The sequence below is a fragment of the Littorina saxatilis genome, linkage group LG6, assembly GCF_037325665.1.
Source record: "Littorina saxatilis isolate snail1 linkage group LG6, US_GU_Lsax_2.0, whole genome shotgun sequence".
In the NCBI taxonomy this organism is placed as follows: Eukaryota; Metazoa; Mollusca; class Gastropoda; order Littorinimorpha; family Littorinidae; genus Littorina; species Littorina saxatilis.
This window is the reverse complement of record NC_090250.1, coordinates 44,139,009-44,165,395: the sequence shown is the minus strand read 5'-3', so window position 1 is coordinate 44,165,395 and position 26,387 is coordinate 44,139,009. Positions and strand designations below refer to the sequence as shown.

The 26,387-nt window shown below is 45.6% G+C and overlaps 1 protein-coding gene across 2 annotated transcripts; it reads right to left on the bottom strand.

Annotated features, from left to right (window-relative positions):
* On the bottom strand, positions 1–26,387 carry LOC138969304 (SH3 domain-containing protein 19-like). Of its 2 annotated transcripts, XR_011456419.1 has the most exons (16): positions 26,126–26,387; positions 24,125–24,232; positions 23,746–23,869; positions 23,169–23,326; positions 22,275–22,796; positions 13,928–15,793; positions 12,959–13,082; positions 12,582–12,643; positions 12,270–12,394; positions 11,191–11,313; positions 10,212–10,565; positions 9,327–9,530; positions 8,264–8,438; positions 7,823–7,959; positions 1,673–6,072; positions 1–1,283 (listed from the first exon to the last, which is right to left on the bottom strand). XR_011456419.1 is itself a non-coding variant. In XM_070342062.1 (15 exons), the coding sequence occupies exons 1-15, from the start codon at positions 26,208–26,210 to the stop codon at positions 5,959–5,961; spliced, it is 4,281 nt and encodes a 1,426-aa protein (XP_070198163.1). In that variant the 5' UTR covers positions 26,211–26,387; the 3' UTR covers positions 1–5,958. The 2 variants fall into 2 exon arrangements, 1 of the variants encoding a protein (XP_070198163.1); XM_070342062.1 differs by having other exon boundaries at positions 1–6,072.

Sequence of the window (26,387 nt, the reverse complement as noted above, 5' to 3'; positions counted from 1 at the left end):
TAATCTTCAGGCATTAATTTGTGTTTATACATCTAAAATGAATATTTTCTCTAAAAAACAGTCATCCGAACTTCCAAGATGTGTCTTTTTAATGCAGTGTTGTATTATGAACAATGTGACACATGTAACAATACATATGTTTCAATATGCACATCGATGAGTATTCTGCCCACCTCTGACAAAACACCGTAAGTCCATTTTTGTCAAAACTTAGATTTTTATGTCATCATTATGAGCACATCAGCGCGCATTTTATCAGTAAATATCAAGTCTCAACTACGTTTAGTTCCTGAGATATCATAAAGTAAGTCCATTTAAAACGATTTAAGTTCTCAAAAAACAACTGCAGAACACAGCAACTTCCCTTACTGTGTTCTGCCGTTGTTTTTAACAAACCCGAGTTCAAAGAAAACATCCACTATTTTCTTACCACTATTTTTTAAATGGACTAAAGCTAGAAATTCAGAATTCATCCAGACGCTTTATTCTAGTAACATTTCCAGCAAAAATGCTTTTGTTTTAAATATAAAGCGAAGAACAGAAAACCGCGTTTTTCTCTAAACGTGATTTTTGGACTTACTGTGTTTTGTCAGAGGAGGGCAGTATTGCACAGTGGAAGGGTAAATATGTGTACATGCAATGATAACAATTGAATTGCATATGTATGCATTGTCTGTCGGACAGCGATAAATGGTTTTGATCTTAACTGCTCTATTGACGATTCTGCAATATTTTGTTAAATAAAAAAAATAAAAAGTGCAACAAATTCTGAGCCTGTCATAATACTTGTAACTTTAGATTTGTTTTAAATGCATCATGCATAGTACTTTAGAATACCAGTGATGTATTCATTGCAACATATACTATACCCTTATACCTGCATGGGGAAGATTTTAAGTTGTTCTGAAACGCCTAAACTATGTCATTTTTCTTTTCTTTCTTTATTTGGTGTTTTACGTCGTTTTCAACCACGAAGGTTATATCGCGAAGGGGGGAGATGGGATAGAGCCACTTGTCAATTGTTTCTTGTTCACAAAAGCACTAATCAAACATTTTCTCCAGGGGCTTGCAACGTAGTACAATGTATTACCTTACTGGGAAAATGCAAGTTTCCAGTACAAAGGACTTAACATTTCTTACATACTGCTTGACTAAAATCTTTACAAAAATTGACTATATTCTATACAAGAAACACTTAACAAGAGTAAAAGGAGAAACAGAATCCGTTAGTCGCCTCTTACGACATGCTGGGGAGCATCGGGTAAATTCTTTCTCGTCCCAACCTTCTTCTTCTTCTTCTTCTGCGTTCGTGGGCTGAAACTCCCACGTACACTCGTGTTTTTTGCACGAGTGGAATTTTACGTGTATGACCGTTTTTTACCTCGCCATTTAGGCAGCCATACGCCGTTTTCCGAGGAAGCATGCTGGGTATTTTCGTGTTTCTATATAACCCACCGAACTCTGACATGGATTACAGGATTTTTTCGTGCGCACTTGGTCTTGTGCTTGCGTGTACACACGGGGGTGTTCGGACACCGAGGAGAGTCTGCACACAAAGTTGACTCTGAGAAAGAAATCTCTCGCCGAACGTGGGGACGAACGCTGACAGCGGCCAACTGGATACAAATCCAGCGCGCTACCGACTGAGCTACATCCTCGCCCTCGTCCCAACCAATATGGGACTCCCCCTAACCCGCGGGGGGTGAAACTATGTCATATTATCTATGTCTCTTCCTCTGGAGATGGAGAACGGATGCCTGAATGGCAGGTGATTGAAAACAGAATAATATTTGGATGACAGTTCGAAGTGACTCTGTAGCAAGTGGCCCTGCTAGCAATAGTGCTAATTTTGTGAGACTAACTTGTCTTAGAATTAGATCCCCTGAAAAATCTCGTTTTGACTAAATGTTTTTAACATAGACTGGGAATCAAGATGAGGGTGGTGGCGTGCTCAGAAAGTTAAAAAGAATACAAAAGAGCGCGCTTTCTTATTAAGCGCTGTACGCTACTGCACTATACTGGCTTGTCACTTCAAGTGAATGCGGGCCGCTATGTTTTGCATGTGAATGTCTGCGCTTTTGGTCTCGGATTTTTGTGTGTGAAATGGAGTGCGTTCAGTATCATTCTGTAATTTGACAGATTGACTAAAAATTTCGCTTCACGCAACTTGTTTTCTTTCTTTTTTTCAATTTGCAACCCAAAAAAGATCTCTAATATACATGTATATTGTAAGTGAGTCACTAAGTAATACCTTGATCAACACATGATCTTTCATCATTAAACAATTGGGGGGGGGGGGGGGGGGGGATAATAACCGGTCATGTACACATGCAGCAGATCAAACCTCCTAATGCTCACTTTAACATTAACATGAAATGCAAGGAATTATTCATGACTAATAGATAAAGGAAAGGGGAACAAGTGGAGGTGGGGAGGGTGGCGTTAAAAGGTGGTAGATATTCAGTCAAAAGAGACAACTAGGGAATCACAGAGCATTGTAAAAGTCAATTTTTATCAAACTGTGTAAATAAATGGCATATCTCTTCTAAAAGCAAACACATGCAAACCCACATCAAAAGCTTAGTTATAAAATGCATCTGCACTTGTGTATCCCACCACATTCCAGAAGAAAACATAGCAAATGAAGAATTATTTTTACACAATCAACAAAAAACAATATAAAAATCAATTCCAAAAATATCAATTTCATGCACATTGGTTATGCTGTCTTTCAGTATTTGCAAAGGAATCAAACCTTATGACAAAAGTAAATAAACAAGCATTTCTTGTACATTTGGTATAAATCACACTGTCAATAAATAATGCAATACTGGTAGGATTAATTAAGTATAAGTAGTGACAGTACGTTGAAGTATCTTGTGGTTTTTTTTCACATATAAAAATGCACAAAAATTGCCAATCAACATATGATACACATACTTCATTTCATAAACATTTTACTTCATACGCTAGCTATGTTTGAGACACATACACAAAAGAAAAGCAGGAAAAATGGCATGAAATAATTCATTCAATGAATAATATACCTTGCGTGCGTGTGTATGTGGTGTTTGTTTTAGACAAGACCAGCATGGCTTTCCATAGCAATGTAGCAAGAGTGGATATAGTGGAAGTATAGTCCAGCTGACCATAATTATGACAAGCAACAGATTACATAAGTGTCTTTTATTGGGAGACAACCCATCTTCAGAGGGACATTACATTTTAGTTACCTCTTTACCACTACAGTATCTACCTTTCAACAAAAACGCTTCATTTAACTTAAGAACACACGATTCACGATTCAATTTCCTCTTGGCATATCAACAAGGAAAGCCCAATCTATCTGAACAAATATCATACAGGGTGACCCAAAAAAAAGAGTACCCAAACAAAACGTCATAAATTGAACAAAAATAAAGCAATCTTCATAAAATTTATTTACACACACAAGTAGCCTCTGCATGATTTGCACAGAAAATTTTAGCGTTCTAGCTTGTCTTTCAGGAAAGTTATGCTCATTCTACAGAACATGCTCCAAACGCCGCTGCAGGCAAACTTGAACACGCCGCGAAGTTATCAATCACCCGCACACACTCCTGTTGCGAGATTCCGCGAATGGTTGTTGTGATGGCTCTCTTGAGTTCTGTGATTGTCTGTGGGTTGTTCCTGTAGATGTTGTCTTTCAGGAACCCCCAAAGATAGAAATCGCGCTGACCGAAGTGTCTCTGGAACTGTACTTGCACATCTCTGTATGATTTTGTGCGAAAATAGGTCTCTATGCAAAACGTCCGTTGATCATTAGTATAGTTCATTGTGAGAACAGCTTTTATTTCATCCAACCATGCAGTGGATTAGCTTGACTCACCTCAAAAAGAAAGAAAAAAAAGTTAAAATTGACAAAGTTATTCAATTTTGTTTGGGTACTCTTTTTTGGGGGTCACCCTGTACATTATTATCTATGCCTGTATGCAATCTTTTGAGAACAAAAACAACCTCTGCTAAGCAACACTTTCCAAACTCAAGAACCTCAGCAGTGTCAAAAACCAAAATGGTTCACACAGTGTAAATGGTCTGGTTTTAGCAACTAACCCTTTCTTCCGCACCTGGCCATCAAGAAAAAGGAAAGAGAGAATGCTTTATGTCCTACAGGCTAAATACTTCGCCTCTTAAGGACAAGATATAGGTTATATGATTCGAGTTTTACGCCCTCATGGCTTTTGACGAGATACACAAGTGTATGCGTGTTTAGGTGGTATCAGCCATCTACACTTATGGCAGAATGACCGAGGTCTTTTACATGCCATTGTACGTGATGACACGGGGGTGGGACATGGCTTCCGTCTCTGGGTCTGCACATAAAGTTGACCCGTGTCCGTCCCGGCCCGAATTCGAACCTGCGACCTTCCGATCACAAGTCCAGTGCTCTACCAACTGAGCTAACGGGCCCCCCTGGCCATCAGGATACATGTACTTAGTTCTTCATTTGACTAGAGCGGTGAAGGCAACGGCACATGTCAGAGCACAGCCAGGGAGAGTTAAAGGCACTTTCTTTTCTTTCTTTATTTGGTGTTTAACGTCGTTTTCAACCACGAAGGTTATATCGCGACGGGGAAAGGGGGGGGAGATGGGATAGAGCCACTTGTTAATTGTTTCTTGTTCACAAAAGCACTAATCAAAAATTTGCTCCAGGGGCTTGCAACATAGTACAATATATGACCTTACTGGGAGAATGCAAGTTTCCAGTACAAAGGACTTAACATTTCTTACATACTGCTTGACTAAAATCTTTACAAACATTGACTATATTCTATACAAGAAACACTTAACAAGGGTAAAAAGAGAAACAGAATCCGTTAGTCGCCTCTTACGACATGCTGGGGAGCATCGGATAAATTCTTCCCCCTAACCCGCGGGGGGGTAGTTAAAGGCACACTCCTCGTGTAAACAGTTGGACTCACCATCTCCGATCTGGCCAGTCTTTTACATGGGATAAGACCATCCCTCCACTTGCTCACATGCCACAATTCAACAGCCCAGGTTGTTCCTGTGCACAGTTGGATTTGTTTTGATATAAATTAATTTTGTAAAAGCCACCAGTGGCTTTTTAATAAAACTACTGAAAGCAAAAAAAGATGCATACAAACTGCAGAGACTGCACAAGAACACTCTTAAATATCAGCATTGTCCATAAGCAGTCTGCTTGTTAACGTTCTTAATGTTGTTACTGTTTAAAACGTGTATACAGGAAAAATTAATAAAAACACGCTTAAACCAAATATCAGCGTTGATACCGCCACCCCTTATCTGAAGTCTCCTTTTGAGGGATAGAGAGTGTAAACATCAATGCAATCAACTGTCATGTTGCTTATTTTCATGTTCTTCAGTTCATATACCCTTCTGTAGAATACATTAAAATAAAAAATAAAAAATATAAATAAACCCCAAACCTGTGACCTTAATTGTTCTCGGTATCCACATTCACTCAGCCTTTGCATTTTTCAAACCAGAACTTGTTCATTTCCAAGTTCTTGCATATGTATATACTCTGTAAATACCCACATTTTTAACTGGTGAGTTTTCCACATTCGTATCATTAAGGCACCAACATTGCGATAAGTTAACTCCTTCCACTCTTCATTCGCTATATGGCTTCTTTCATTTTTTCTACATGCTTTACAAAAGAAACCTTGTTCACTCCTTCATTTAAAAGACACTGTAGTTCAGTCCTATTCTATTCAGTTCAAATCAAACCGTTCTCCCATCAACTGCAGACAGACATAACTGTTGCCTGCACAAGTGAAGCCGTCCTATGTTGACTGACCAGATTGACGAGGAGGTGTTCCAGCAACCCAGCAAGGAACATACACTTCTTTATTTTCTTCAATTACTTGATAGACATGCCCACTGTCTGCGCACATGGAGCACAACTCTCGAGGACTGAGGTGCACACAGTGTTCAAATCATTTCCACAAAGTCTGCAGGGAACATTCCTTTCTTGCCATATAGTTCCCCCCACTGCCACTCGGATTCCTCGGACACCATAGCACCAAGGATTATTTCATCCCCAGCCTGAAAAAGAAGAAGAAGTAAGGTTGTTGGAAAGCAAATGCAAGAACGTATGTAAATACTCATGCTCACACAGACACACGTACACACACACACACACATACACACATACACACACATACACACACACACACACACATAATAATAATAATAATAATAATAACGGGCATTTATAAAGCGCCTTTATCAGAAGTTCAAAGCGCGTGACAATACATGTATACAAAAATCATACAATCACTGTCAAATTCAAACAACACATCATGCACATCTCACATCCCCAGACTCTATACTAAGGAACTATCCGTAGTGTTGTTGGAACAAGTGAGTTTTCAAATTGGACTTAAAAGATGAAATGGATGGAGAGTGACGTAATTGAAAGGGGAGTGAATTCCATAACTGAGGTCCATAATACGAAAACGTGCGGAAGCCATGAGCCTTGCGTTTAAAGCGACCTTGACGGAGAAGTCGAGCATCATCAGAAGAACGAAGGGTGCGAGAGGGAGTGTAGAGAGAGACCAGTTCAGAAAGATAGGCAGGTGCCGATTCAGAGATGATGTTGTAGCAGAAGCAGGCAGCTTTATACCTAATACGTTCAGATACAGGAAGCCAGTGAAGTTCTTTCATGAGAGGAGTGCAGGGTTGTCGATGCTGTGCTCTGAAAATGAGACGTGCAGCAGAGTGTTGTACTTTTTGCAAGGGTTGGAGAGTGGAGTCAGGGCAGCCTATGAGAAGGGAGTTGCAGTAATCTAATCTGGACAGAATGCAGGATGTAACGAGAGTTTTAGTGGCATCAACAGTGAGAAATTTTCTTATGGAACCTATTCTTCTGATCTCAAAGTAACATGTCTGACAGACTTTTTTTTATGTGTTGTTTCATTGAGAGGTGGGAGTCCATGATGAACCCAAGATTCCTAGCACTATCAGAGAGAGAAATGTCACTAGAACCTACTGTGATGGAGGCTGGAAGGGAAGTGGTCGAAGAGGAAGCTCCTGAGAAAAGAAGAAATTCAGTCTTGTCATCATTTAACTTGAGCATATTGTTTGTCATCCATGATTTAATATCTGAAGTGCAGTTTTGGAGAGTGTGCGTCACCGCTTGGATTTCTGTAGGCTTGCATGCTTGTTGGAGTTGTGTGTCGTCTGCAAAGAGGTAGTGATTGACTGCGTGTTGCTTGATGACAGCAGAGAGAGGAGTGGTGTATAGTACAAATAAAACTGGGCCTAGAACTGATCCCTGGGGAACGCCGAAACAGAGAGGAGATGGAGGAGATGAGAGATTATTGACAGACACATACTGACTACGGCCCTGTAGATATGAACTAAACCAGTGAAGAGCGGTAGAGTGAATGCCAAAAACAGATTCGAGACGAGAGAGCAGAACAGAGTGATCGATCGTATCGAACGCAGCTGAGTTATCCAAGAGAAGCAGAACTGATAGGTCATCATTATCCAGAGCAGAAAGAATGTCATTCACAACACGAAGCAAAACATACACATGTGCAAATAGAGAGAAAGATTTCCAGACACTTGTTCATACGCCAGCATGCATGTAACACACGTTAAGGCTTGTTTTCAATCCGCCAATGCCTGTCTCAATCAGTCTTTTCTCTCTTATGAACACTCATGAAGAAATGAAATGAAATAAATCAGAACACATACAGTGATGCACACACCACCACACACACAGACTCGCGCACACACAAACACACACACACAGAAGGAGGCATCTGAACAGACAAAACAATATATACACCTTAAATGAGAGTTCATTATCAGCTTGGCCATCAAAGTCGAACAAAGCCCTCCCAGCTACCAGCCCAGAGTGCATTTCCAGGCCAGTGTGGCAATCTGTGTCATCAAACCCTGTTAAGGGGGATGCACTTGCTCCTGCTAAAACAAACAACACAGTATTATTATATATGAAAACTAAAGATGAAGAATCAAAAAACAGCTAGCAATATATAAATTAATATGGTTTACACTAAAATAAACCCTTTGACTTCAGTCCTTTAGGCTACCCTCTGATATAAATGATGAATATATAAATCATATGCTTGATCGGAGCTGACCTTCAGTTATTTTGTCAAGTGAAAGCTTTTCATGCAGTATGCCTGGGATTCATAATTTTAAGTTCCACTGGGACAACATTCCGCATGATCGTACTATGTTGTTTCACAAAAACTTGAAAACTCACCAGCTTCTAGATGGACAAAAGTTGCTGGAAACACGCCCTCTTTGCCTGCCAGTCTCCCTTTCAACCAATCATTGCTCACTTCTTCCAGGACCTCAATGAGGTCACCTTCATGGAAGTCAAGATCACCCTCCTGCGTCTGCTCAAAGCTGTACAGTGCAGTGCAGTAACGCTTAGGCTGTCAAACACAGAACACACAATTCAAAATAAATCATCTCAAAACTAAGGAGTTTTCAAGGTATGCTTGCTGAGATATGAAAAGTGTTGTGTGTTGCCATAACAGTGAAACCCTCTTTTAAGATCTAACAGGCTGTAAAGCAAGCAAATCTAAAATAGAGGAAACTAGAAAATCTTATGAACAAAACAGAGAAGTCTTAGCGTGGGGATCTTAAAAGGGGGGTTCCCCTGCACAACAGAGTGTGAATAAACAGAATATGATACTAGTGTCGGACAATCTTCTTCTTTTCATAACCTGATTCAGCATTTTCACATTGAAATAACTCTGCCTCCTATTATGGAAAACAAAGAATGAATGTTTTATTCTACTGCACTTTCAGCAATTCCAGAGCCCTGTTAATTGCAGAAACATAAACATGATTTAAAATGTAAAATGTTGTCCTCATGAAGTTTCACATTTTAAATCATGTTTATGTTTCTGCAATTAACATGAAGACAACATTTTATCTGAGCAACAAAAAAAAACTTCAGCAGGGATGATAGTCTGTTCTTCAACCTCATCAGGCTGCGTACTGGCCACAACAGGCTCCATGTTCACATGAACCAAAAGTTCAAGCTGGCGCCATCTCCAACCTGTGCCTGCGGTCAAGAGGACCAAACAGCGGAACACATCTTACAGCGATGTCCCTTACTAGACGAGGAACGAAAAGAAGTTAGGCCGTCACCAACTCCCTTGCAGACCAAACTATATGGCAGTCGACAGGAGTTGGAGAAAACGACAACATTTATCACCAGTGCTGGACTGATTGTGTAACCTCTGCGAACGCCAAGAAGAAGAAGAAGATAGTCTGTTCTGAGAAAAAAAGTTCTATTAATTACACACACAAACCTTGCCATGTTTGTTCCTGTCAGAATTCTCTCTCTGCTGTGATGAATGAACTGAGGTTTGACTGGATGTGCTGGATTTACGTAATGGAAGATGGAGGTTAACGGCATCCACAAAAGATGCAGGGAAACTCCCCTCGCTGTTCCCACAACGTCCAAACAACCACTGATCATTCACCTTGCTCTGGACACAGATTTTGTCCCCAGCCTGTGAAAAGAGAAACAGAGTGTAAAGAAGATTGCGTATTTACATACATTTTGGAAAGAATGTTTATTTTATTTCATGAAGGAATGAAACAAAAACAACACCCACTGCATTGGAGCATCGGTCTTACAACGTCTTATAGACGAATCCCACTTTATTATTACTTTTGATCACATATGTGACCCTCCACCACGGCATGAGTCGCATGTCACCTTTTCATGATTTTCATATTTTTACATTTTCTTGAAGTTTTTTTTTATTCTCTATCCAGTGGAGAAACCCGTTTTAGAAAAGAGTGAACACTTTTCGAGTTATAAGTCTGTGACTATGGTGACCCTCACACTGTTACTAGACACCCCCCGGACTTATATTATGCCTAGCACAGAACCGCGTGAGGTGACATGCGACTCATTTCGTGGTGGAGGGTCACATATTAAGTAATTTCTACTTACTTCCCTTCCTTTTATTCTCCAAAAAATTGCCAGCCAGTAAACAAAACCAACAAAAAAAAACCACAGCATTAACACCAGAGAGATACTGATATCTGTTGCCATCCAATCTTAGGTGGCAATATGATGACTATAACTAAAGGAGCGTATCATCACATTTTACTTGCATCTCAGCACTTAATTACTCTTTGTGTAACATTCACCCTTTCGCAGAAAATGATACAACTGTATTTACCTGAAAAGACAATTCTCCATGTTCCCCACTGAAGTCAAAGAGGGCTGTCACCTCGCTTCCTTCCTCCACCGGCTTTGCTACATTTCCCTTCCCTTCTGGCAAATCCTCAATGATTTCCACAAAGGATGCTGGGAAAATTCCCTGCTTTCCGTTCAATTCTCCCTTCAGCCAGTCACCTCCGCAGTGGGCCAGCAGTTGGATGACATCACCATCTTCAAACGCCAGATCTCCGTGACCTTCACCATCAAAGTCGAAGCGCGCTCGGCAACGAGGTCCTCGAAGTAGATCTGGTTTCTCTTCCAAAGCACTATCAAACACTTCATCAATGATGTCATCAATCGCTGATGCTGGAAGCTGTGAGAGAAATTGTAGTGTTAATTAAATCTTAAGAACAAAAAAACTTGACTAAATGTAAAAAACACTGCAGACTTGGTCATTATTTTCAAGGAAGTGTACTGCAAAGGCAGACAAAGAATACGCTAAGACATGATGGATGCAAAAAGTCCAACACTGTTGTGATCCATACACTCACACAAACAGATACATACCTATCTATTTGAGAAAGCCTCAAGTCCTACCAAAACTCCTACATTTCCTCCAATCATCCCCTGCATGCCACATCTCAACTTTTCTTTTCTCAGGTCCCCCATTTCCTTCCCTTTTTTTCCCAGTCACATGAGTGCATGTACAGAATAAAAGCTTTGCCTGAACTTTTCCTGGACTCTTGCTCCAGACCTGCACTTTCTTCCGGCACACTGTGTGCTACAACTTCTTCTTCTTCTGTGTTAATGGGCTGAGGCTCCCACGTACGTGTTTTTGGCACTAGTGGGATTTTACGTGTATGGCTGCTTTTACCCCGCCATTTAGGCAGCCATACGCCGCTTTCGGGATGTGTGCTAAAAAACCTATCAAAACATCAGAATTTCAGCTTCCAGCATTGCCACATGCACTCAAGCTGTCATCGTTTTATTCAAGTTACCTCATCATGCAGGGGGTGGATGATGGTGACAAAGTTCTGCGGAAACATTCCTTCCTTGTCGCCCACCTTCCCCATCAGCCACTCCTCGTCCACACGCTTCAGCAGCACCACTGTGTCTCCCTCCTGCCAACACAATGCTCAATATGCAAATCAGTATGCAAACAGATATACAGTGGAACCCCCCTTTCAAGACCCTATCACCCCCTCTCCATTATAAGACCGTGATTTGTAAGATTTATCCTTCATGGCATTTGTAAATTTACCTCCATTTTAAGACTGCCTGCTTTTTTTAAGACCTTATTTTTGTCAGATTTTGGGAGGTTTGTTTGTTTGTTTGTTTGTTTGCTTAACGCCCAGCCGACCACGAAGGGCCATATCAGGGCGGTGCTGCTTTGACATATAACGTGCACCACACACAAGACAGAAGTCGCAGCACAGGCTTCATGTCTCACCCAGTCACATTATTCTGACACCGGACCAACCAGTCCTAGCACTAACCCCATAATGCCAGACGCCAGGCGGAGCAGCCACTAGATTGCCAATTTTATAGTCTTAGGTATGACCCGGCCGGGGTTCGAACCCACGACCTCCCGATCACGGGGCGGACGCCTTACCACTAGGCCAACCGTGCCGGTGATTTTGGGTGGTCTTAAAAGGGGGGTTCTAATGTATTCACAAATAAACTCGATTCAAAGAAAGGAAACTGATGACAATTTACGCATAAATTACTCATGAACTTGGTCAAACTACGTAGCAGAGACAATGACATTAAATGGTAAACACCTGCAGCAATTGATTAGCTACAACAACAAATATAGCAGCAAAGTATGCGCACACATGTCAGAATAAAAAAAAAATGTTTTTTTTAAATATTCCATATTCCACACATATTTTAAATGAAAAATCTACATATCGACTCTCCATAACAACAAACTACAGACAGAAATGGAATAAGCACTGACACCACAACCTATTCTTTCCACTGTTCAGCCTGCAGTCACAGCAAACTAAAACATGCACTAAGAAAGTGTCAGTCACATAGCTCAATAGCAACAACACTGCCAATGAAGGCCTCAAACCTGAAATGACATTTCGTCATGGTGATTGGCGACGTAGTCATGTACGGCAATAGCGTGTGGTTGACTGGCCATGTAGCCATACAGAGGGTGAGCCAGTCCTGGGCGTTTCGGCAGTGCTGGGAGTGCTACAAAAAACCACACAAAATATCACATAAAAAATAAATTGGCTTACAGGACGGTTTAACAGATAGACAAACAAGCAAATACACACACACATGAGCATTCTTGCAAGAGTATAGATACATACATACGTGAACACAAGTAACACATGTTGACATGCAGATATATACACATAGAAAGAAACTGGCTTACATGCAGGTTTAGCGTCCTTTGGTGCAGCCGGTCGCATGGGTTGTGGTCTTCCTGGCTTTTCACTGCAAGAAGAGAACAAATAAATAAAGACCCTGCTCCAAATGTCTTGAATTCTATCAAATACCCGAGCGTGTTAGTGTTACCTATTAAGAAACAAATACAATGTATGGCATTAAAACACCTAGATAAGTTAATGTAAAACAACAAGGACATTTACCACAGGCAAAGACAAAGACACAGACAAAGACACACACACACACACACACACACACACACACACACCATTTTAGGTATTCAATCATATGTTCAAATCACAAGCGAAATATTAAGCTGTATCATTATTTTCACCAAACTATGCAGTTCTTCAAACTTCTAACCTTTTGACATTATTGGCAGCAGAAGGTTGTTTAGCAACAGCAGACAGGGGTGCTTTGATCGGAGGCATTGACATGGGTCTTCCTGGTGGTCCGCTTGGTCTGGCTGGCCGTCTGTCCACCTCCTCTGTTATGTACAAATATTGTTACTGTCATGATTAGTTTTACAAAAGTACAGTGGAACCTGACTTTTAAGACACTCCCACCCCCCAATTCAAGACTTTCCCCTTTCTAAGACCTTGATTTTTGTTTGAAATTCTGTTCATAACATTTGTAAATTTACCACCATTTTAACCCTTTTCTGACTGACACAGCCTTTATCTAGCAATCATGCCTGCCTGAGACTGCCTTTTAGAAACAGCCAAAAAATGGATAACTTCAAATAAAAGCAAATAACTAACCGTTCATCACTTGTGCTGGGCTGTGGTTCATTCGAGTCGTCCATCGTAACTCTAACACCGTGCACTAATTCCTCCGAATCGTCTATTTCTGCTTCTTCAATATCATCGTCGTCTTCAATGTCACTATCAGAGTCAAGTTGGAGCTCTCTCACAACCTCTTGTAAAGAAAATCTTCGATTTCGATTCATTTTCGGCAGATAATGCTCCAAATTAAACGTGATCGGGAAAACACAGGAAGTGGTCAAGGGAAGTAACCACTGAAACACTTTTATGCACTGAAAACATGGACTGAGATGTGGATTTGTACGGAGTTTTGCTGTTACGTTTATATTCGTAGCTCGGCAGTAGAGACTGTTTAGCTGTTACGACTATAGTCGTAGCCTGTCAGAAAAGAGTTAAGATGCCCTCCCCTTTAAAGTTTAAGACCTGATTTTCTCAGATCTTTGGAGATTCAACAAATTCCATTTAGAAAACTGCAGCAAACTCAGGATCTGTTAAGATAACAAGCTTATTGACAGTCCCATTGAGACCACTTGATAAGACAATAATGAAATTTCACATCGACACTTACCTTCTCTTTCTTCAGCAGAATCCTTGCTCTTGATAGGCGGCGTGATCCTAGGGATGGACCTAGCAGCTGCGCCGCCTGGCTCTGCACCACCACCAGAACATGTCATCTCCCTGGGAGGTGCTGGCTTGTGTGCAGGTCTAGCTGGAGCAGGAGATGCAGGTCTTTGAGGAGCCGATTCAGAGTCTGGAGAAAGCGGGCTTGGTTGACCTTGGTGATGTTTTGAAGGCGGACCCCCTGGACGTGGGGGTGGAGGTCTAGACGCTACTTTCTCCTGAGCTGTATGGTCTTCCTTGTGCACAAATTCGTGAGTTCTCTTTGCCTCATCTTTGGGAGAAGCTTGTGTTGGAGCAGGTCGATGCCTGGGAACAGGAGGGGGAGTGTGTTCCAGCTTCTCCGCCTCTTCAGTGTCTCTAGATTTCTGCTTGTGGTGAGGGAATCCTATGATGGTCACAGGGCGTTTAGAGGGCACCGGAAGTTCTGCAACAGGCTTCTTGGCATCTTCGTTCAGTGGAAGCTCGGACTGAGGTCTTGACTGAGAAGCTTTTCCTTTGCTTCGCATCTGAACATCCTCACTGTCGTCAGCTGCTGCATGATCTGCCTCTGCTGATTCAGCAGCAGACCTGGTAGGGCGGATGATGGTTGGGCGTTTGGCAGCCAGTGCAGGTTTGCTCCCCTCTGAGGACTCAATCTTTGCGGGAAGCTCAGGTTTTGCAGCTACATCAGGGGGATGCAGTGGAGTTTCTGCTGTTGCTTCATTTCTTGGAGATTTGGGTTTGGCTGCAGGTTGTGGTTTGGGTTGCACTCCAGGCTTGGGTTTAGGAGCCAGAACAGGGGGCTTTTTCACATCTGTGTTATCACTGTCTGTGCTTCGTTGATTAGGCAGTGTTTCAGAATCTGGTGATTTCTCAGGAGCGACACGCTTTAATTTTACACCAAAGGGGTTTGGCGCTGCACTTTCAATCGGGCTGGCATCTTCCACGGAATTCTGTGCTCTGTTCTGTTTACTGGGTTTGTTCACTTTGGCATACATTGCATCAATGTCATCCACCACAAAAGGTTCTCCAGCTTGACACTTCTCTCTCGGAGACAAGTCAGGTTTGTCTGACTGACCAGAGTCAACATGGCCCATTTTCACCAAAGTCTGCCTCTTAGTCTTGACCGACTCCACATCTTCATACACATGTCCTTGCTCCGGAGACAGGCTGCCTACAGAGGATGGTGAAGGCACTGAGGGAAGGGGACGTCCCAACATAGGGGAGGGGGGATGTGCCGGCTGCGGCCTTGTCTTAGGCACAGGGGGAGGGGGGCGTGATGGCTGGGCCTCCAGAGAAGACTGGATTTCTATGTGCTTGTCTAGCGTGTCTTCTAGCGGTTCGGACACAGCGTACAGAGAACCCTCAGCATTATGATCAGCAAGAGGAGGGGGTTTAGACGGAACCAAGGGTGGGGGAAGAACCCCTGATGATGACCCGGGGGGACGTGAGACAGGCACAGGGGGGGCGGCGGAGGAAGGTGGAGGCGGTTTAGATGGCACGGGATGATCAGGCAGCCTAGGACTACCACCTGGCGGGGACACGTGAGGTCTGGAGACAGGCACAGGGGGTCTGGGTCTCTCCGGAACGCCCACAGGCTTTTCAGCTTCTGAGGCTTTTCTGTCAATCGGTCCGTGATCCCTGGGGCTGGTTTTGGGTCTGGCGGAAGGCACAGGAAGGGGTGTGGTGGCAGCATGTCCACTATCATCTGACCGTGGAGAGTCTGTGGGGGAGGAGTCTCGTGGATTGGCAGCTACAACAGCCACAGGTCTGGAAGGGGGGACAGGAGGCTTGGGGCGAGACGGGTGTTGACTAGATGCCTCCTCAGCTTCATCTGAAAAGCAACACCTTTGACTTAAAAATGGTGTTTAATATAATTATTTCAAATTGTTTCTTTTTATGCATCCCTAAACAAGTTTTAACTCCTCTCTAGCAAGCAAATCGAAAATTTTATTGTAAATTTTCATTTAATAAATATACCTACCCGAATCACATGTAGCAGTTGACTCAGTCTAAAGTGCTAGGTCTGAAAAGGCTACCCGTCTAAGGGGAGCAACCCCAACTAAAAAAGTGTAAACGTAGCTATGGTAATGACGACGCACCCAGGGAGTTACCTCCCCTCCTGCGTACTACGTCACTACTGCTACTGACCACGTGACCCCTATCATTCGACTCGAAGAATAAAATCTCCCAATCATAAGCGGGGTAGGTGGGAGGGACTACGATATGTGATTCGGGTAGGTATATTTATTAAATGAAAATTTACAATAAAATTTTCGATTAAATTACATATTCCTACTCCGAATCACATGTAGCAGATTGAAACAACAAGGCGGTGGGAAAGAAAAAATTCAAACTCACTCTCAAATCCTTGTCAAGAGCTGACCTCCTGCCACCATGGCAGGCAAAGCTCTAGATCCATCCTGGCGAAGAGCCGAGATGTCACGCAGGTAAAAATTCATGAAGACATCCTCGGAACGCCAGTATGCGGTGTGGAGCACCTCCTCCAGTCTTCTTGATCGTAACACGGCCAAGGAGGAGGCCCAAGCTCGCGTCTCGTGAGCCCGAGCTGATTCCAGAGGAAGGACAGGCTGTGTCCCCCCTTCATTGCGGCGGCTCCACTCGTAAGCATGCTTAATGAGCGCCGACACCCACCGGGCCAGAGTCGTCTTAGTAATATCCTTATGTCTCTCCGTATTGAGAGAAATAAACAAAAGCTTTTGAGCTGCGGATCTAAGAGACTGAGCACGGGCAAGGTAGATGCGAAGGGCTCTAACAGGGCAATTTACTAAGTCTGGATCATTCGGAGCCAGAATAGTGGACAAAGGCCTGACATGAACCAAAGGAGAAGCTCGCTCGGGAGCCTGGTTTTTCGCAAGAAACTCAGGTCGAAACCGCAAAGTAACGGACCCATCTGATTCAAAGGAAATGTCGTCCGAATTACCGGAAAGAGCGTGGATCTCACTGCCCCTACGTGCCGATGCTAGCAGCAAAAGGAAAAGGGACTTGCGTGTAAGATTCGCAAAACTGGCATCTCTGAGAGGTTCAAAATCCGCTGAACGCAGAAACTCCATGACCAATAAGAGATCCCACTTAGGAACGGGCGTACGAGACTTGACGTCAGCAAGGGAAGCGCCCTTGATGACTCCAGCGATCACGCCACTAACATCTATAGAGCGACCTATCTGGCGTAGGGTCGCCGAGATGGCCGATCTTCTTACTTTCAACGAGGCAGCAGAAGCTCCCTGAGAGGACATGAAAGCAAGATGGTTCGCCACATGCATCGTGCGGGGCGCCGTAGCATCCAGCCGATGCTCGTGACACCAGGTAACCCAGGCCCTCCAATGTGACTCATAAACGGACGAGGTAGATGCTCTGTGCGAGCGTCCTACCAGGTCCATGGTCAGATCTGATGCCCCTTTGCGCCTCAGAGAAGACCGCACAACCTCCACGCGTGAAGATTCAGCATCTGAGGCTCTGCGTGGAGGCTGCCGGTGTGAGGCTGTACCAGTTCTCCTCGCGTGAGAGCGAGAGGAATGGGAGGGCCCTGGGCGAGTCTCAGCAGGTCCGGGAACCACGGCTGAGACGGCCAAAGAGGAGCGATCAGCAGGAGGGACGGGCCCTCCTGCTCCGCCTTCCTGAGAACTCGTGTGAGTAACTGGAATGGCGGGAACGCGTAAGCCTCCAGGCCTGACCAGGAAATGTCCATCGCGTTCGTCTCCCACGCCTCGGGATCCGGGAATGGTGAGACGAACACTGGTAGTCTCTTCGAGAACCTGGTGGCAAAAAGGTCCACCTGAGGTTTCTGCACAAGAGACCAGAGACGATCCAGCGCTCCGTGAGTGATGGTCCACTCTGTTTGAAGCGCTCTGTCGGAGCGGCTGAGCGCGTCCGCCAGAGTGTTCAAGCTTCCGGGCAGGTACCTGGCCGAAAGCCTGATTTGATGCTCTGAACACCAAATCAGGATCTCGCAGGCCCTGACCGAAAGCGACGGAGACCGCGACCCTCCCTGCTTGTTGATGTAAGCTGCCACTGTCGTGTTGTCTGTAAACAGACGAACATGCTTGGCCTGAAGGGAGGGCCGGAACTTGTCCAGAGCTAGAGCCACGGCTTCTAGCTCCAGCAAGTTGATGTGCTGCATCCTCTGATCTGCCGACCACAGACCTGACGCAGTCAGCTGGTCTGTGTGAGCCCCCCACCCCATCAAGGACGCGTCCGTGAACAGGTCCAAATCTGGGGCAGGAAGGGCTATCGGCACGCCCCTGCACACCCACTCCGTGTCCAGCCACGGAAGGGTAGCGGATTGGAACCATCCCTGGAGAGGGATGAGGGCATTCCAATCCACCGTGGGAGAGTCCACGAACGGCTTCAGCGCCAGCTGAAAGGGACGTTTGTGGACCCTCCCCAAGGGGACCAGGAGAGCCATGGACTCCATCTGCCCTAAGATGGAGGCCAAAGTCCGCAGGGAGGCCCTCGGGAGAGGCAAAGTGGAGCGTATGCACGCCTGGAGCTTGTCCACCCTCTTCTGAGAGGGCTGAACAGTCCAAGCCACCGTGTCGAAAGACATCCCCAAGTAGGTGAACGTCTGACACGGTGTCAGCTCCGACTTTGATCGGTTGATCGAGAAGCCAAACAAGTTGGCCTCCCGAAGAACCGATTGGGTATCCTGCTCGCACCCCGCCTGACTCTGACTCAGGATGAGCCAATCGTCCAGGTAGGCACGTAGCCGGACACCCCGCGACCTCACCAGCGCGCAGACCTGTCTCACGACCATGGTGAAGACCCAAGGGGCGAGAGACAGGCCAAAAGGAAGGGCGCGAAACTGGTAAACCTGACTTGCCCACCGGAAACGAAGCCATTTCCGGTCGGCTGGATGCATAAGAATATGGAAGTATGCATCCGTCAGGTCGATGGAAGTCGCCCAATCTCCCGGGCGGAGAGAGTCCCTGACCGACGCTGGCGTCTCCATCTTGAACCTTATCTCCCTCAAAAAGGTATTGAGGAACGACAGGTCCAAGACAGGACGCCATGCCCCTGAGGCTTTGGGGACGGCGAAAAGCCGTCCGTAAAACCCAGGGGAACTGTGGTCGAGGACTTTCTCCACTGCGCCCTTCTGCACCAGGGAGTCTATTTCCGACCGAAGGACGGAAATGGCTTCCTGCGAGGAGGGAGGCCTGAACGCCGGCGGACGCCTGACCAGAGGTGCCTTGCCATCTTTCCAGAGAAGACGGAAGCCCGACCTCACGACCCCCACGATCCATTGACTCTGTACAGACACGAGCCAGTGGGAAAGTGCCCGGGAAGGGCCCCCCGCCATCACCAGAGTGGAGGGCGGGGTGGGGGGGAGATCGGGAGCACTTCATTGGGGGTGAGGCTTGCTTCCAGAGCCGCCTCTCCCCCTGCCGGAAGACGGTCGTCTTCTCGAGCCCCGAGAAGAGGAACGTCCCCGACCCTTGTCTGCCGGTTTGGGAGGGCCAGCAACCTTAGCCTGCTTCGGCTGAGAAGGCTGAGACTGCTTGGACTGCTTAAGGCTGTGCAGGGAAAAGTCAGAGAACTGCTGGTCCCTGTTAGCCTGAATTTCCTGTCTTCGGGCATCAAAAACGAGATGCCCAAAGAGGGAACCCTCCAAGACCGGTGAGGCACGCAAAGTGTCCTTGGTCGCCTGATCCGAAAACTGAGAGTGTGACAGGAAGAGATCCCGACGACACATAACAGAGTGCGCATAGTGCACAGCAGAAAGTCTCATCTGTTCTTCATTGACCCTCGCAAGAGCGGCCAACAAAGTGGAGACGTCATCCGCATCCTGATCCTCGCTGAGAGAGAACGGATTCAGCGAATCAGTGAGGGCACGAGAGAGGGCCCGAATGAGAGTCTCAGCAATGGAGGCAAGCTCCAGCTGCTGACGCCCTGCCTCTTCAGAAGCAATCAGCGTGTTCTCAGAAAAGAGCACGCCGTCATCCTTCTTGATAGGCTTGGCCAACAAGGCCAGCATCTCCGGAGGAACTGTCAAAGATGAACGCGGGAGAGCGAAAGCATCCAACAAGTTCCTAGGAGACTTCTGCAAAACCAGCCGCTTGTGAGACGACAGAGCGAATGCAGAAGCCTGAGAAGGCGAAGCCATCCACTGCTGAGCCAGCTCCGGAACTGAGCCGTGAGGCACAAGCAGCGGAACCGGAAGTGAAGGAATTCCGCTTCCGGAAGGAGATGGCTTGGCCAAAACTTGAGAAAGCTGAAAGGCTATGGATGGAGACTCCAAAAACCGGAAGTATGAGTCATCCTCCTTCCCAGAGCGAAAATCAGCCATCGCGGACGGTGCCGTCGAAGCGGCAGCCGAAGAGACCGAAGCCCCTTCCGCGAAATATCTCGAAGTGACCTCAGCAGCGGCCTCAAGAGCCACTTTGAGTCTCTCCGGATAACCAACACGTGCAGCCTCGCTGGCGACGGACTGAATATCCGAAACATCCGGCGAAGGACCGAAGTCCACGTTGCTGGTAGAAGGGCGGTGAACACCGTAACCGGAAACCGGAAACCCGTCCACTCCAATGCCATCCGAACTCATGCCCTGAATAGGGAAAGAGTACGAGGACGGCATGCCCACAGCCGCCGGAACCGGAACCGCAGTCGAAGCAACAACCGAAGACGGAAGCGCTGACTGCCCCGGCCAGGGCTGAGACACCTGCCCAAAGGGCTGGTGATGCCCCCCCGCGACCGCCACCCGAGAGGAAGCGGAAGCGGAAGAAGCAGCAGATCCGGTCTGAGCCGGAAAAGTATCAGACGCGACCGCGAAAGGCGGAAGCGCAGACACTGTGGACGGCGGCCGGAAGGCCGATTGCCCAGAGGGCCACGTCCGGTCAACCCCGGAAACGACCCCAGCGGGTGCGTACATCGGGGGACCTATGCTTCCGGCGAGTGCCGGAAGCGCAGCAGACGGAACCGGCTGGTCGACTCCGGAAACGACCCCAGCGGGTGCGTACGTCGGAGGACCTACACTTCCGGCGAGTGCCGGAAGCGTCGAAGCCTGAACCAAATGCCGCCATTGCTCATCGACACGATGGTCTTCCGTGAAGCCAAAGTGAGAACGAACAGGGGTTTGCGGGTCGTGAACCCGCAGAAAAGGGCTGCTTCCCAGCAGGGAGCGTCCAGCGGCCTCACGAGGACCTACGGACAAGCCCAACTTACTTGTGTCGCCAACCACAGCGGTAGAAGGCACAGAAGCAACCGCCTCGGTCAAGGACAGCGTCACAGCCGGAAGCGGAAAGGAAGCCATCGACGGAACAACGGAAGTCGAAGGCTGAGAACGCACCATCTCCTCTCTCACCAACGTGCGAAGCTCGGGAACCAGCGAAGAAAGCAACGATGAAACCAGCGACGTCGAATCTGCAAGAGGCAGAGAAGACGAGCGAGAAACAACGGTACGCGTAGGTTGATTAGACTGCCCCCCAACCGGCTGGTCATTTGGGGCAGAAATAGGGACCGTCATAACAGCATTGTTAGCCGCGTCAGAAACAACAACCAAAATAGGCTTAGGGACAGAAGTGGAAGACTTGGGTTTAATTTTCCCCTTCGCATCAGCCTTGCCGCGCTCGCGCTTTTTGTCTCCGTCAGACATGCTGACAACAAAATGGAGACACAAAATTCCAAAATGGCTACCACAAAATACGTGACCAACACGTGGCCGAAAATTTCAAGTAGCAACTGAAAAATTACGTTCGATACAAGTAAAGGAACGAGCTCACCAACTACCAGTGCAGCGGGTGAAGAGACGGGTGTGGGTGCCGGTGGGTGTCTAAGCAAACACCAAACAGCGAACTTCCACTAGAGCCAAAAAATTCACGACCTGCTCCCTAGAAAGCTGAAGTGTCGAATGATAGGGGTCACGTGGTCAGTAGCAGTAGTGACGTAGTACGCAGGAGGGGAGGTAACTCCCTGGGTGCGTCGTCATTACCATAGCTACGTTTACACTTTTTTAGTTGGGGTTGCTCCCCTTAGACGGGTAGCCTTTTCAGACCTAGCACTTTAGACTGAGTCAACTGCTACATGTGATTCGGAGTAGGAATATGTAATTTAATGGGATGCCTGAGTGAAAATAATATCTGAGTCTGTTTCAGCTTTGAATGAAGGGAAACAAAAGAAAATGGAACCATCACAACTTTGCTGCTGCACACCATATGTTTCTACCAAGTAAATGTTTAAAGGAAAAAGGTTCATCTCAACAAACTTTACAGACATCATGTGTGTGCATTTTGTACGCTTTGTACATTTTGTTTGACTGCCACAGAAGAAAAGGTAGGCGCTGCATGGTTAGTTATACTCACCAGTTCTCTCTGCAGTTCTCTGCCCATCCTCTGCCACAGGCTTGGGACGTGAAGGAGGTCGAATGATGGACACTCTGGTCGGCTTTTTCGGAACTACATGACCTTCACCGTTTTCTACATCCTCCGCACCAATCTTCTCATCACCTTGCGAATCATTGTTCAAGCGAGGCGATCTTTCTGGCTTGGGTGGGGCGTCGAAGCCCATCAGATCACCTACTACGGCCGTTTCTGTCATCAAAGGTGAACGCTTTGGCAATGGGGGTGGGGGAGATGTCTGATTCTGCACAGGAGCCGTCTCGCCTGTGGAGACGGCAGATTTCGGCCTACCAGGTCGCAGAATGGTAGGTCTGGAAGGTTTGGGTGGAGCGTCTGAATGGTTTGCATCAGGTTTATCAGGCAAAGCAGATTTTCCTGGGACTGGAGGGGGAGCATGATGGGGGGCCCCGGGTCTGGATGGGGGTGCAGGTGGCCTAGGTTGTGATGGTGCCGATGTTGACGCTGGTGGAGGTCGATTTGGTATATCTGAGAGAAAAGCGTCTTTGTAGTTATGTACTAAAAGTACTCAATGTCTTTGATCAGCTAATTTAATTGCTGATCTAGTTTAACATAAATGACAAACTGCACCCTTAAGAAACTGTTTGATTAGGCTCAGTGGTCATGTTCTTGTTTCGCTGGGCAAGTTATTTACAAAATGATAAAAATAACTGAATCACTGGTACTATGTGTTTTTCCCCATTTTTTGTCCTCCATCTGAGCCTTTTACCTTTTTCTTTACTATTTCTAATTTTTTTCTCTCTTTTTAGTGTGACAAATTTCATCACCAAGATTCACAGTCACAGGTTGATTTTTTCTTCTAAGTACATGTATTTAAATGTGTCTTTTTTTCTTTTTTACCTGGCACACTCCCATTACTGCTTGGTTTAGATGAAGTATCAGTAACGGCAGAAGTCTTGTGAACAGGCTTAGGAACTGCTGTATTATCCAAAGCTGTCATATCCCTGAATCCTGCTTGGTTCATGGGGCGAGCCTCCACAATAGTGATTTCTGGCCGTCTGGAATAAATAACAGATACAGGCATCTCAAAAGAGTCAAATAAACAACAGACTTTAAAGATTCTGAGATCATGTTGTTAAGCTTATCTTGTACCAAATTCTCCCTGTCTGGCAAAGTCAGCTGTCCCTGTTTACCTCTTCTTCCTCTCTTCTGCAACTAAAGGAAAAGAGGGACAGAACAAAAATCTACACAGGTAACTGGAAACAGCCTTTATAGTCGCAGATTTGGTGTCCTGGGCACCAGTGCTTTTAACAGTGAAACTCAAAGCCCAAGGAGTTACACTGAGCAACATCAGTGGCGGATATGGTGCAGACACAACAGCTAAAAATCTATCCAGCCAGCATACCAGCAGATGTTAGCCTTTAAACACACACACGCAAAGATAAAGAAAAACAACAACAGTTCAAAAAGCACTTACTTTCGAACTGAGCCCCGAGACTTTGGTTTCCCATTATCTTTGGCTGGGGGGTCAGGTTTTCTGGTGGGGGCAGGTGAAGGGGCCGAGCCTGACAGACCTTTGGACAGAACAGGTGATGGTGCCCCTGTGTCAATAAAAACAAGGAATGAAACAACACACACACATTATTCAACTACAAAGTATACAGACACACAGACACAGACACGGACACAGACAGATACATGCACACACATTAAACTATGATGCCTTAAAACACACACACACATTGACAGACTGACAGACAGACGGATTAGACAGAACTACACACCACTGTCAAGAGCATGACAAATGAATGCCAAATAACACTTTAAATGAATGAACAGGGTCTGCCAAACCATACCTGAAGCAGCAGCAGGGGGCCGGGGAACAGCAGGTGGGGGTCTCCCCCCAGGGGCAGCAGGAGCAGGTCTGACCGGGGCAGGGCGAGTGGGGACTGGCCTGCTTCCATCTGAAAACATACCATGACAGAGATCCCAAATGTGCCACCAGTTTGAACAGCCAAGAGACTATCCAATCACAACCCCCCCATTTGTCTATCAGAATACTGTTATGTGTGGAGATTTTTCCGATCTCCCAGGTCAACTTATGTGCATACCTGCTGGTGGCTTATCCCCCTTCGTGTGTACACGCAAGCACAAGACCAAGTGCGCACGGAAAAGATCCTGTAATCCATGTCAGAGTTCGGTGGGTTATAGAAACACGAAAATACCCAGCATGCTTCCTCCGAAAGTTGCGTATGGCTGCCTAAATGGCGGCGTAAAAACGGTCATACACGTAAATTTCCTCTCGTGCAAAAACACGAGTGTACGTGGGAGTTTCAGCCCACGAACGCAGAAGAAGAAGAAGAAGAACCCCAACGTAAGGAATGTTACTACTACAGTATTGCTACACTTACACAATCATGAAACATGAACTATGTAGTTCTAAGTGTAGATTTCTGTTCCAGGGCTTATCTAAACTTTAGAAATAGAAATAGAATTGCTATGTTTGGTTGTTTGTTTGTTTGTTCTTTACGAAAACAAAACAAAATTTGACACACAAGGCAGAGGATTACAATAAATAATTGGTTGATTTGATTGTGTTTACCAGATGCTTAGATTGAGTAAAAGTGTATGTCATAACTTTCTTACTTGTTTAAAAATAAATAAACGTATAAGCAGGAAGGTCAAAAGCTAACAAAGTTGAATTTCTAATACTGTAATACTGTACAGTAGTAATTATAGACTGGTTTGTATACTGCATCCTTTGATTAATCCATTTGATGTAACTATTCAACCAAACAAACAAAAAACACAATTGTGTAGAACATACCAGAACCCCCCCCCCCCCCCCCCCACCCCCCCCCCCCCCACCCCCCCCCCCCCCACCCCCCCCCCCCCCCCCCCCCCCCCCCCCCCCCCCCCCCCTCCCACCCCAACAAAGAAATTGGAGGAAAAAAGAGACATCATATGTGTATCTTCTTCTTCTTCTTCTTCTGCGTTCGTGGGCTGAAACAGTCCCACGTACACTCGTGTTTTTGCATGAGTGGAATTTTACGTGTATGACCGTTTTTTACCCCGCCATTTAGGCGGCCATACGCCGCTTTCGGAGGAAATATGTGTATCAAACTGGAGGAATGGTTAAAATTACACTGATACTGTGATAGTGATACAAAAAAACATTTCATATCAGGAGGACAAATCTCCCCCTGTGCAGAGGAAGGGGAGGCATGCACTGGGAAAAGGGGAAAGGGTATATAATATGGCAAAGGACAAGGAGGGACTAGAAACAATGCCCTATAGTTGGTCTCATTAGATTACAGGTTTTAACTTTAATTCTTCTGGTACGTATAAAATGAGTTTATACAGCCATCCATTTCAGACTTTGAAAGACCTGTACGTGTACTTCATGAAAAGGAATACATTTACTGATTTAGATTTATCATGCAGTCACAGACCAAAGCGAGAGCAAGAGCCAGTTTTCGAGCCTTGCATAAACCAGCCCCTTCGTTTTGGAAATGAAAGCTAGTGGAACTTGTATAGTGTCCAGTTCAGAATTTAATTCACACAGACAGAGAGAGAGAGAGAGAGAGAGAGAGAGAGAGAGAGAGAGAGAGAGAGAGAGAGAGAGAGAGAGAGAGAGAGAGAGAGAGAGAGAGAGAGAGAGAGAGATTCAGTAAAGTTAACTTTACACTTCCAGACATGTACACTTTTATTTATACATGTATGTAAACAATGTATACATAAATCAACGTGAGAAGAAAAACTTAGCAATGTAAAGAAATGAAGATAAATAAGAGGGAGTATCATGACACATAGCTGCACTGATTCGATAGTGCTTTCAAATCAGTTCAATTAGTCACCTTGTGTTGGTCTGATGATGGTTGGTCGTTTAGGAGGAAGTGGGGCTCCTCCTCCCTCTTGGCTGCCAACTTCAGCTTCTGACATCTTGCGATCTACAGATTGGAAATCATGCTGACCTCTTTCAAAGTTTGCATATTGCGAAGAAAAATATTAAAATCTAAAAGAACCGACCGTCAGCTTGGACAAGGAAGGTTTTCTGAACACATTTTAACGTGGAAATAGTCGAAAAAACTTCGGCTCTCTCGTCCAAGTCTAGTGTTG

Excerpts from the sequence above, each read along its gene's own strand:
- LOC138969304 (XM_070342062.1), bottom strand. The coding sequence starts at position 26,210 with ATGTCAGAAGCTGAAGTTGGCAGCCAAGAGGGAGGAGGAGCCCCACTT. Across the intron at positions 15,794-22,274 it reads GAGAACTGCAGAGAGAACTG|ATGAAGCTGAGGAGGCATCT; the intron begins GTGAGTATAACT and ends GTTGCTTTTCAG. Across the intron at positions 13,083-13,927 it reads TTCTGCTGAAGAAAGAGAAG|AGGAGGTGGACAGACGGCCA; the intron begins GTAAGTGTCGAT and ends TGTACATAACAG.